We start from the raw sequence: 11,791 nt of genomic DNA on the forward strand, positions 1-11,791 counted from the left end.
CATATAATTATACCTTCTTCTCTAATAAACAGCTATCTAGTCATGAAATTGGATACAGATATGGCGTTAGTCGCTAAATATTTATCCCCATTTCAAAACCATGTTTGCATTTGCCTACCCAAACGTTTTACTTAAGATTACAAATGTGAGACCCATGTTTATGCAAGCGGGACATTTTAGTTCAAGCAAATTGTGGCTACGTTAGAAAACACGTCAAAGTACTGACGTTAAAACACATTTCAATTTGCCGATTTTGCTCCGACTCTGATTTGAATGTATGTACAAATGGTGCTTGCGTGGTTGAGACAGCATGGATATACGCAAGTGACGTGCAAACGGAGCTCCAGAGCTCCGAGTCGACGAGATTTGACGTATATCGAGAGTGCATAGCGACAGATCCCGACGAGCGTTCCCCGGGAGGTAACGCTACGCGACAGCTCGGAGATCCAGCGACGATCGCGGGGATCGGCGCCACGAGACGCGCACGTTTCCTCGACAGAGAGCTTCCCCGTCTAATGAGGCACGACGGTGTCAGGCCGTGCGAGCGCAAATAACGCGTGACGGGCCGTGCAGCCAAGCGATATGCGCGTGACGCGCGAGCAGCAGGTTCACTCACCTTCGCGTTCGCAGGGGAGCAGGGGAGGAGAGGGAGGGAGGGAGGAAACGAAAAATAGGAAACGCTCGCGATACAGGTCGAGGGTCGCGCGAACGGGGTGAGCGATGGCGAGTCGCGTACTTGCAAAACAACAACACCCGCCGTCGAGCGGGGAATCCACGGATTCTCGCTCGACGACGACGACGGCGGAGGAAGTACGGGGGGAGGGAAAGAGCGAGGGAGGGACGCAGTGCTCTCGGCGTCGTCGTTACCTGGGTCTCCGGGACTGGCGTCCCTCATCCATATTACTCGCGGTCACTCGGCGCGACACTCGGCCGCACAAACTCGCGCTGATAATCATCACAAAGCACGACAGCCATGTTTATCAATTCCACGGGAGGGAGAGAGTCCGAGAGAGCGAGCGCGAGGCCGCGAGCGTGTCCAGCGTCTCTCGTGCGTGCGCGCGCGCGCGCGCGCGGGTATGCGTGTGCGCGGAGCGGAGTAAATAAAAGCGTGGCGGAGGCGGAGAGAGAGAGGTGTAGATCTCGCTCGGTCGCGCGCGGCGCGGCGGGCGGCTCGAGAGCTCGAATCGAACGAATCGATCGCGCGCGCGCCGCGCGATTCGCGTCAAACGCGACCGCGACGTCAGGTCAGGAGTGTCAGGACGGCACGGCGCCCACGGCGGACGTCATTGCGCGTCGCGCATCGCCGCGGCGAGACGCTCGATGACGAATGACGACACGGCACGACGCTCGTCACTCGAGAAATGTCAGAAATGATGGTTATTTAATGATCGCCACACACTGCCCGATTATGGCATCGAAACCCGCGCGTTTACGTTTCGCGCGATACTCGCGAGAGGAAAATTATTTGCGTTCTCGCGACGAGCTCCATTCCGACGGCGATCTCTTTCTGGGCCGGACGTGACGCGCCAATCGCGCGCGGCTTTCCGCTTGGCTCCGCGACGTCGCGGAAGTCCGTATCAGCCAATAGACTGTTAGGTCGACAAGAGAAAAAGCGACCTTTAATTAAATGCCTCAACACACACACACACACACACACATGAATTTGCAATCAAAAATCAATTATGAAATTATGATGCGCGAATATTTGCGTGCGAAATAGGAGATCCGCGAATATGGCGCAAATTCATGTTTTTAAAACATTTTTATGATCCTGAATGCACGTTTTTTACATTATATACTTTAAATGCACACGCAATGCTTATGCTTCGAGAAGAATGAGGGAAATAAATCGAATTGTTTACGAACGTATAACTTTGTTGGTTTTTACTTTACATTTTCTTCACGAAATACTTTTGTTCTCGCAATTTCTCCACGATATACTAATAAGTACACCAAGTTGGTGCAAATTTATAGATATGTAAAGTGCAACATTATTTGTGTAATCCTGAATATACATTGTGCATTTGTTTCATTTCAAAGTAACATACATTTACATTATGTATGTTACTTATTTGAAATAAAACAAATGCACACGCAATGCTAATGCTTTGACAGGTTGAGGAAAACAAATCGAATTATTTATAATGAATATATAACTTTAGTTTTTACTTTACGTTCTCTTCACGTAATATTTCTTACAATTCTTCGACGTATACTAATATAAGTACACCAAACTTAACTTATAGATATATATATAATCTTTCGAAAAATTACATAAAAAAACATTTCCATTTATGCACACGCATATATATACACAATATATTAAACGATATGTTTATTGTAAAGTGATTTAGAGCCTTGCATTTGATCCACCACTCACTATTATGGTCTCGCCGGTGATATAAGAAGCGTCGTTGCTCGCTAGAAATGCAGCTACGCCTGCAATCTCGTCCGGCATTCCGAGTCTTCTCATGCCACTTTGCATTTTGGAAAGTTCGTGCGCATCTTCCGTCTCGTACAACTAAAAACGTAATAAATTTATGTACGAGATTATAATACATACATAAAAATATAATAATTTATATTCGTTTAATACAACTTTGACAGAATCGCATAATTTTAAAATAATTGTGTAGAAAAATACCGATTTCGAAAATTTAGTCTTTATTATTCCCGGCGCGATGCCGTTTATACGGATCCCGTCGTTCGCAAGATCGACCATAGTAGCTTTAATCAGGCCCAATAAAGCAGTTTTGCTAATTGAATATACGCCCAGTAACTGGAAGAAGTTGATAATGACATTAATATATTTTCATGTTTAATAGAAAAAAAAAGAGGTATTAATCCAAGCATCTTTAATTTGACTCACGCTAAAAGGAACGTATCCGGCGATTGAAGACACAACGATAATGGAAGGCGATTTGCTGCATTTAAGAAGCGGCAAGGACTCCTTCATCAGCAGGAATGTACATTTGACATTGACGTCGAAAATCTTATCCCACACTTCTTCAGAGCAATCCAATACCGAGCCGACTGTTGGATTAACAGCTGCGTTAGACACCAAAATATCCAAGCCTCCAAAGTCAGTTTTGGTCTGTAATTTTTCACAACTTTGTAACTTGCTTCTTTGACATGTTAATAATACAAATTAGTCGACGATACAGTCTATAATTGAAGAAGTTATGAAAATGAGGATGTGTAAACTTTTCCCAAAGAAAGTAAAATGATTCGTTGTTATCTCTTTTACTTTTTCAAACAGATTTTTCCTGTCCTCTGCTTTTCCTACGTGGCAGACAGTACCAGCGACTTGCAAACCCTCGGACTTGAGTTTCTCCACGGCCTGCTTCACGTTCGATTCTTTGCGGCTACTGATCATCACCTTAGCGCCTTCCTGCGCTAAACGTTTCGCTATGGAAAAGCCTATTCTGTGAAGATTCAAAGATCATAACCTAAGATTACAGAATTCACGAACAATCAAGTAGACGTCGACTATGTTACAATTGATTTTCGTATTAGCGAATGAGAAAAAATTCCTTAGGATCGAGTTCCTCAGGACGAATGTTTACATATCGCATTCAAATTAATGTTAAAAATATTAAGTATATTCACAATACCCCTCTGTGGATGCAGTCACGATCGCGACTTTTCCCTCCAGTCGGTTGCATTTTATCGTGGAAGGCGCATTGGCACCGAATTTCCGGACACTTTGGTTGACTGTCGTACGCAGCATTGTAAAAGACGTGAGACAAATGTACTTAGCGTTGTGCCAAATCATCATTGCACATCGTACGCGAATCACGGTAAACTTTGATCTTTGATCTCGCAATATTACATTTGTATTACATATACATATACGACATGGACTCGTATGCCGTTATCTCTATAGATGTATGCTCTGACACTCGGGTAACGTGCCTTTTTTTAAGCTGCGTGATATGACAAAGAGAAAAAGAATATTCTAAATATGCAGGTATATATGTGTATAATTTTATTGCTTAACGAAATTAAAGATTTATATAATTATTAAAATATAAAAATTCTGACTTTTTTTTACAAGTTTCGATTTATTACAAAACATATACACAGAAATAATTATACTAATTCTCCGCAGGCAGTTATGACGACTTTTTGTGTCGGCGTGCCTAATTTCGTTCCAAATTTTTCAACCTTTCTAAGTACATCTAATCCACTGAGGACATGTCCGAAGACAACGTGTTTTCCATCCAGCCAATCCGTTCTCGCTGTACACATGAAAAATTGCGATCCGTTTGTATTCGGGCCGGAATTGGCCATCGATAGAGTTCCCGGACCGGTGTGTTTCAATTCAAAATTCTCATCGTCGAATTTATTGCCGTAGATCGACTTCCCACCTGTACCATTGTGATTCGTAAAATCGCCTCCTTGGCACATCTGTGATATTTTCGCTAAGGATTTTTACTTCGAGTTAAAACTAAACAAAACTATCCGAGATACTGTTTTTAAACGGGATAAAAAGAACACGATATATTTAAGGATACAAAATCTGGAATAATCCTGTGAAGGATGCTGCCCTGATATCCGTATCCCTTTTCGTGCGTACAAAGCGCCCGAAAGTTCTCTGCAGTCTTCGGTACGATGTCCGCTCGTAACATCATGATAACTCTGCCCAACTCTTGCTTTCCTATGCTTATGTCAAAGTAAACCTGAGGATTCTGCTTTGCTTTCTTTGATTGCGCAACGTCATTTGTCTTCGTACCGTCGTCACTTTTCAATGTCTCGCCCGCGTGTTCTTGCAGCCAAGTGTCGTCCGCCCATACCGGTTTCGACGAACCTTCCTTTATCTTCTGCGGCTTAGCGATATTTACCCTTATTGTCCGGCCAAACAATTCCGAGTCGTTCTGTCAATCAACGTGGATTAATTTTGATAAATTATCACGCTACAAACATAATCAACGTGTCACTTTGATTCTTACGCGTTGCCAACGATTAGATAAGAAAAAAGTCAGATTTATATCAAAAGGGGGATTAAAGCTTTCCGTATCCTTTAAATTAAAAATTAAATCGTTCAGTTGAAAGTGACTTGTGAGAGTCGACGTTATCAATGAATGATTCTTCAAGTAACGTGTTTACAACAAAGTCTAGAAAATTCTCGATTGCTGTCAAATCATCTACCAATGTTATTAATAACATTTTACAAATGTACCATGTTATCAATAGCCGCGGCTGCATCTTCCGCCGTTTCAAATTCAATGAATGCAAATCCTCTGTGCTTTTCAGACTCATAGTCTAATGGTATTTGGACGTCGACAATTTCTCCAAAAGGTATAAACGCTGCGTGCAACACCTTCTCGTCGACCTCCTCGGCTAAACCACCTGAAAACAAGATGGGAATCAAATCGTTAATCCGAACGATAGCTTGCCGCGCAATGTTTCTTTGTAATAATCATAGCAAAAGTAATTCCTCAAACATACAAATATACAAATAAATAATAGCAATTTGCATACATTCAAACGTTTGCGGACCAAACTTTGATTAATTTAATGGACAGTCAAACGTGTCAGTAACATTTTCTGAACAGAATTATTAATTTTTTGTTGCTTGACACACACAGAGAAACTTAGCTCAGAGACAACGAATTACACGGTCAGAGATTCTTCTGTGAGCAATTATACCGGTTGAATCGATCGCCGGTTAAATTATTCGGAGTTTGGTTTGGAAGTTGAGGTTAAGTCGCGTGCATTATTCGGTGCATCAAAATATATTTTTGACCATTAATTCGTACGTGCCTACGTAGATGGTCCGCTTCGTATTGCTGCTCATGACGAGTTTCGTTCTATTTTTCTCAGTGCGATTTCAACGCAACAAACAAGAGCCAGCCTGATAACAAGCGTGTTGACTGAGGGACGCCGACGCGTCGACAATACAATCACGGCGTCACGGCACTGTTTACTGCCGAGAGTGCCGAGGATTTATAAGTCGAGGCGCGATGCGATCGACAGCGAGAGGACGTCACTTACATAAGCTCGTTCCGTCAATCGTGCTTTCAATTGACAACGCTCGCGGCTCGACCGGTCGGACGCTAAATCAGAGCCAGCGCGCAGTATTGTCGTCGCATTAATAACCTGTCAAAGGTAAGCGTTAGAAGCGTTATTAAAATACCTAAAATAAAAGAAACGTGTGATTCAGAATTTAAAACAGATTAAGAATCAGAGGCAGATTAGATATTAGAAATATATCTGCGACTGTGTAAACGTGTTTCGCACTCGTGTCACGAGTATGGTAGGGAGACGTAATCGTATGTACAATGATTATACTGATAAGCGTGTTTCGACGTATATATATATCATCACACAGGAAAATCACAGAAGGGTGAATAAAGTTCAAATCAGAATCAGTGCAACATAATTTGTACATACTTTCAGTTGAAGATCTCTAATTTCTATCGTGTAACTGTTCTTCTACTGCGGATCTCTATTCTTTACAGGATACGTTTGGTCACTTGTGCGAAAAGAATGCTTAGAACAAGATTGTTACAACGGTGCCTGTCGCATCATGTGCCTTTGAGCTGTAGAGCTATGCATCTCCTGAGGGATAATGCGTATATCAATGGGAATTGGATAGGAGCCAGCGGCAAGCAGACGTTTTCCGTTTGCAATCCAGTCGACAATACCGTTATTGCTCGTGTTCCCGATATGAATGTTGCCGATACTCGAGTAGCCATCGACGCCGCTGCCAAAGCTTTCGAGACGTTCGGTAAAACCACGGCGAAGGAAAGAAGCGATTTGCTTAGAAAGTGGTACAATCTAATGGTCGAGCATTCCGAGGATCTGGCTCGTATCTTAACTAAAGAGAACGGAAAATCCCTCGCCGAGTCGCGAGCGGAAATTAAATATGGAAATTCTTTCGTCGAGTGGTTTTCGGAGGAAGCTAGAAGAATAGGAGGAGAAGTACTGCAGGCTCCTGCGTCGAACAGAGAATTGTTTTTATTGAGACAACCAGTCGGCGTAGCTGCCCTAATCACACCGTGGAACTTTCCACATGCTATGATTACCAGGAAAGCGGGTGCCGCACTTGCCGCTGGCTGTACGTGCGTCGTTAAACCGTCCGAGGACACTCCGCTGACGGCACTAGCGCTGGCAGACCTCGCGGAACAGGCAGGCTTTCCCTCGGGGATCCTGAACGTACTCACCACAAGTATAACAAATTCCGCTGCCGTCGGCAAAGAGCTGTGCGAAAATCCAAAGATAAGAGTGTTATCGTTTACCGGCTCCACAGCTGTAGGAAAGATCTTGTATAAGCAGTGCGCCTCGACCGTGAAACGACTTGGCCTTGAATTAGGTGGTAATGCACCGTATATCGTATTCAAATCCGCGGATGTAGATTTAGCTGTAAACAGCGCTATGGCCAGCAAATTTCGCAATACTGGTCAAACGTGTGTCTCGGCAAACAGGTTTTTCGTAGAAGCTGACATTTTCGACGAGTTTGTTAAGAAATTTGTGGCAAGAATTGAAAAAGATATCAAGTTGGGAGATGGTAGTAAAGAGGGTATCACTCACGGGCCGCTTATTAAGAAAAGTCAATTGGACATGGTAGACGGTTTAGTAAAGGACGCAGTTCGGAAAGGTGCTAAGGTACATTGCGGCGGAAATCCATTACCAGATCTCGGACCATTGTTTTATGCACCTACTCTATTAACCAATATAACTGAAGACATGCAAATTTACAACAAAGAAATCTTTGGGCCCGTAGCTGTAATTAATAAGTTTTCCAGCGAGGAAGACGTATTGAGACAAGCCAATGATACACCCGTTGGTTTGGCTGGATACTTCTTCTCGCAGGACATATCACAGATATTTAGAGTTGCGCGCAAGTTAGAAGTCGGTATGGTAGGTGCCAACGAGGGATTAATTTCGTGCGCGGAAGCCGCTTTCGGTGGGGTGAAAGAATCTGGTTTAGGAAGGGAAGGTTCTAAGCATGGGGTTGAAGATTTTCTTGATATCAAATATGTATGCGTTGGCAATCTTAAATACTAATTACGTAAAATGCATTTTGAACACCAGTCACTGTTATTCAATAATAGTTGCTAGAAATCAAAACAGACAATATATATATAATAGGCCATATAATTTAATAATAATATAATATATAATAATGAGAGAAAACTTCCATATAGTGTTCCAAGACTATAATTTTTGGCTATGATTATTTATATGTAATTTTATTATTAATTTTGCTTTTAATAGTTTATGCTCTTTATTACAGTTAATTATAAGTTCTTGTAATAATAAATATTAAAAACAATTTTATTTTATTTTTTTTAAACTCAAGCAGCTTTATTTTAATTTGTATATATCATATACATTTATATTAAAATTTATACTTAACAATTTGTTATATATTGTATGTGTTAATATTAAATAAGAATATCAGTGAGAATATTAAGTTTCTAGAGTGCAATATATAATTTCATTATAATAGTATAAAAGTATTGTTTTTGTATTATATTTTACTAATCTGCTTCTTCCTATGTGTTATAGATTATATATTTTTTTATATCACATGTAACACGTATTACGGTACAAAACAAGTCTTCCAAACTTTATAAATGGAGTACAATATATAAGATATATTTAGGAGAAGCATGAATACACTTTTTCCTACATTCACCTATTTTTTCCATAGATATTATATTAGATATTATATGCTTTAATTATATATCGTAATTATATATATTAGGAATTACGAGAGGAACTCGATGGAGATTTTTTTAGACAGTATATACGAATAATATGAGATGAGATATATAATAGATATATACAAATCATATAATTATGTAATTATAATTAAATGGATTTTATAAGTCTATATAGGCTGTTACATAGGTATCCCATACTTTTCTCCGCTTACATTACTTCTTTAATAAATCTTTTTTGTGGCGTATTCTTTTATGACTCAATTGTCAATAACTTAGTAATTAAGTATCAAAATGATATGTCGAAATTCATTTAAAGTTCCATTAAAAAGAAAAATTTACGTTTATTGTTCAATTTAACAGACATGTAATTTTTATTTATAATATTTATTCTCGTTTATGATTTTTAAAGATTATATAAGTGAGATTATAATCTTTATATTATACATATTATATTATATCATTTTATTATACATATGATTTTATTATATATTAAAACTTAAATATATATTGTGAAATATAAATCTCTTTACACACACAATAAAAATAATATAAATTTTTTTTGGCTCTTGTATGTACAGTCAAAAAAGTATGGTGCGTACCTGTGACATTTTGTTTATCTACAATGACATAATCGATAATTCGATACAAAAGTCTTTATCTCCCTGCTGCTCAAGCGTGTAATTCCGTTATGATCGATAACTGTATTATATAATACATAATTGATGATTGCATTATTTTGAAAAATGATTTTTCGCGAAATATTGCTTATGATTATAATGGATAGGTTTTTGTACAATTACGTGTGATCATATTTTAGAAATAAAGATGTATTCACATGAAGTAATAGTAAATATAATACATGAACAGTAAAACATGTTATATAGATGTTATTATAATGACAGTGTTATAACCAGAATAAAACAGTAGTAAGAATGTCAGCAATTTGTCAGTCCATGTTTCTTAATATACCTTTCTCTGGCTTCTTCTATCATTTTAGCTTTCTTCTCTTGGAAGGAAGTAGTGCCCAATACCTTGTCCTTTGCAGAAGATCCACTGGACGTTACGGACGATTGAGCTGGCGGATTGGGTTCTGGAGTGTAAGTAACTATGCCATCAAGAATATTGGCGATCGTAACGTCAACGTTTCGAGTTTTCACTGCGACAAAAAAATGGAAAAGCAGATTTAATAACTGCTACTGTATTTCAAAAAAATCACTACGCAATCAGTAAGATTAATAAAATTAAATCAAGATTTAGACAAGTGTATATATATATATACATACTGAGATCTCGCAGAATCACATTATGTGGGACCAATGGAAGTACTTCGCTGACTTGACGAGCCATCCTTTGTATTTCTATACTATGTATGACTTGTGAGTTTGGCGTATTTCTGTTGGGACGCGCGCTACTGAGTATTCTCGTGCGGTAACGCTTCTCATACTCCGTTTTGTCCGATACGGTGTGAGAACATGTCTGAAGTCCCAGAGCATCCGCGATATCTTTCTCTACTTCTCGCACAAGTATCTCGTGGTCGGAGTTTCGTCTGATTTTCAGGTACCTGAGTGTGAAAACTGTATAGGGCACGAACATAAACCAAAATACTTCTGTCAACCAGGTTGAAGCCAACGAGGTAAGATGCACAGGTACAAATTCTGATCTCGACGCGTTGATGGCGACTGGCTGGACAGATGTTTCTATGCTAAACGGCCAGGAATTGAACTTCAACAGAGCGACCTGGTTGTTAGTCGTGCTGAACTCGGGCTGCACGGCCACGCTGTACGTCGAGGTGGAAAGAAATTGTTTTATGTTTGCAATTAGCGTCTCCTTGCTGTTCATATTCATCTTTTGTAATCCCAGCGTGTTACTCAAGGCAGTAGGTAGCTCCCAAACGCTGGGGACTACCGTCTCCGTCGCGCGACGTAGAGCAAAGTGATCCAAAACGGATGCATTATTAGCAATTATTATCCTCGACTGTTTGTCTCTGGGCTCGCTCTCGGGATCGATCTTAACTACGATGCCAAAAGCGATTCTAATGCCGTAACTTAAGAATGCTCGAAGAGAATTGCAATCGGGTAGTAGCGACGCTAGAAGCCAGAGCAGCAACACCACCAAAAGTCGCAGCAGCACAAGTACAAATCCTACTGGCGAATATAAGACTACGAGTAGAAGGCCCCAAACGCTGGGAAACCTAAATTCATAATCGATCAAACTTTAATACATCATACGCTAATTTTAGACGACAATTATAGTAAAAAATAATCATTTTCTATTTTCTTTGAATATCTTTTACGGTGAATTACGCCATATGATAAAGAACAATATTTGTTCACTTATAAGAATACCTCTCAATGCTCTTGTGATTTTCAATCAACGTTTACGACGAAAATAACGTAACTGAATAACGATAGCTGTGTCCGGAGGTTCTTTGCGAAAAGACCTTTTGCAGAAAAGATGCATCTCACCTGCTTTTGTTAAACAAATCCTGAATATCAATTTGTGACATTTCTTACATCGAACATCTGTCACATCTGAGGATATAGTACTCGTTGTTCGTATTTTCTTGTTAATATCCAAGCTGTTAAGTCAAGTACCGTTCAGGCTGCGACGTGATTGACCCTTTTTCTCACATATTTCACAGTAACCTCCCAAGTCCCAATTGATGCATCAGATTTTCCGTTTTCCTTTTCGCCACTTTCAGCAATCAGCTGTTCCGCAGTTACGTTTGTGACAGCGCTAGGGATTTTTTTCGTCCACGTTTTCCTACCATGGGTGATATCATCGTTCCGTTCATGCGTTCCGCAAGTGATGCGCTATCGACTATCCACGAGCGGGACTTGACTACGTCGTCAATTGATTTAAAATAAAAATATCTGATTGGTTGGTTCAGGGGAAAACTCCAGGCATCGGGGGCTGTGAGTGGCTGTGCGGTCAAACGGGACGCTCCCTTCTGCTTACCACGCTTACGCGAGTTCCGATTGGCTTCTGCTTTCCTGCTTTCCGCTCTTCTGCCAAGGTGTGAATTTTTCAGATATTATTTCGCGAAGCTGTCTCGTTTATCCCACGATTTAGCGAAACTACAATTCGAAAAGTACGGATTGATTTGCATAATCTGT

At 40.2% G+C, this 11,791-nt stretch overlaps 5 protein-coding genes across 11 annotated transcripts in view; 1 reads left to right on the forward strand and 4 right to left on the reverse strand.

Moving 5' to 3' along the window:
* Positions 1–1,026, reverse strand: part of LOC143907023 (BTB/POZ domain-containing protein 7) — a 52,710-nt gene extending 51,684 nt beyond the window's left edge. For 5 of the 7 annotated variants that reach the window (XR_013259704.1, XM_077423498.1, XM_077423497.1 and 2 more), the window contains exon 1: positions 868–1,026. The gene's annotated coding sequence lies outside the window, so the exon portion shown is untranslated. Of the gene's footprint in view, positions 1–616; positions 739–867 lie in introns of those variants that run through there. The other 2 variants (XM_077423496.1, XM_077423494.1) reach the window with 2 other exon arrangements.
* Positions 1,027–2,135: 1,109 nt separating this feature from the next.
* On the reverse strand, positions 2,136–3,817 carry Dhrs4 (Dehydrogenase/reductase 4). The gene is made up of 5 exons (XM_077423518.1): positions 3,615–3,817; positions 3,248–3,425; positions 2,870–3,094; positions 2,645–2,779; positions 2,136–2,521 (listed from the first exon to the last, which is right to left on the reverse strand). Exons 1-5 carry the CDS (start codon positions 3,776–3,778, stop codon positions 2,351–2,353), a joined length of 873 nt encoding a protein of 290 aa, XP_077279644.1. The 5' UTR covers positions 3,779–3,817; the 3' UTR covers positions 2,136–2,350.
* Positions 3,818–3,859: 42 nt separating this feature from the next.
* On the forward strand, positions 3,860–9,617 carry Ssadh (succinic semialdehyde dehydrogenase). The gene is made up of 3 exons (XM_077423506.1): positions 3,860–3,970; positions 5,827–6,111; positions 6,465–9,617. The coding sequence occupies exon 3, from the start codon at positions 6,493–6,495 to the stop codon at positions 8,011–8,013; it is 1,521 nt and encodes a 506-aa protein (XP_077279632.1). The 5' UTR covers positions 3,860–3,970; positions 5,827–6,111; positions 6,465–6,492; the 3' UTR covers positions 8,014–9,617.
* LOC143907031 (peptidyl-prolyl cis-trans isomerase E-like) lies at positions 3,966–5,907 on the reverse strand. The gene is made up of 4 exons (XM_077423517.1): positions 5,767–5,907; positions 5,183–5,352; positions 4,518–4,877; positions 3,966–4,410 (listed from the first exon to the last, which is right to left on the reverse strand). Exons 1-4 carry the CDS (start codon positions 5,798–5,800, stop codon positions 4,093–4,095), a joined length of 882 nt encoding a protein of 293 aa, XP_077279643.1. The 5' UTR covers positions 5,801–5,907; the 3' UTR covers positions 3,966–4,092.
* Positions 9,482–11,401, reverse strand: LOC143907030 (lipid droplet-regulating VLDL assembly factor AUP1-like). The gene is made up of 3 exons (XM_077423515.1): positions 11,141–11,401; positions 9,959–10,866; positions 9,482–9,831 (listed from the first exon to the last, which is right to left on the reverse strand). Exons 1-3 carry the CDS (start codon positions 11,179–11,181, stop codon positions 9,611–9,613), a joined length of 1,170 nt encoding a protein of 389 aa, XP_077279641.1. The 5' UTR covers positions 11,182–11,401; the 3' UTR covers positions 9,482–9,610.
* Between the last annotated feature and the right edge of the window lie 390 nt (positions 11,402–11,791).

The sequence above is a fragment of the Temnothorax americanus genome, unplaced genomic scaffold (assembly GCF_048541705.1).
Source record: "Temnothorax americanus isolate GAGA-0224 unplaced genomic scaffold, ASM4854170v1 Scaffold8, whole genome shotgun sequence".
Classification (NCBI taxonomy): domain Eukaryota; kingdom Metazoa; phylum Arthropoda; class Insecta; order Hymenoptera; family Formicidae; genus Temnothorax; species Temnothorax americanus.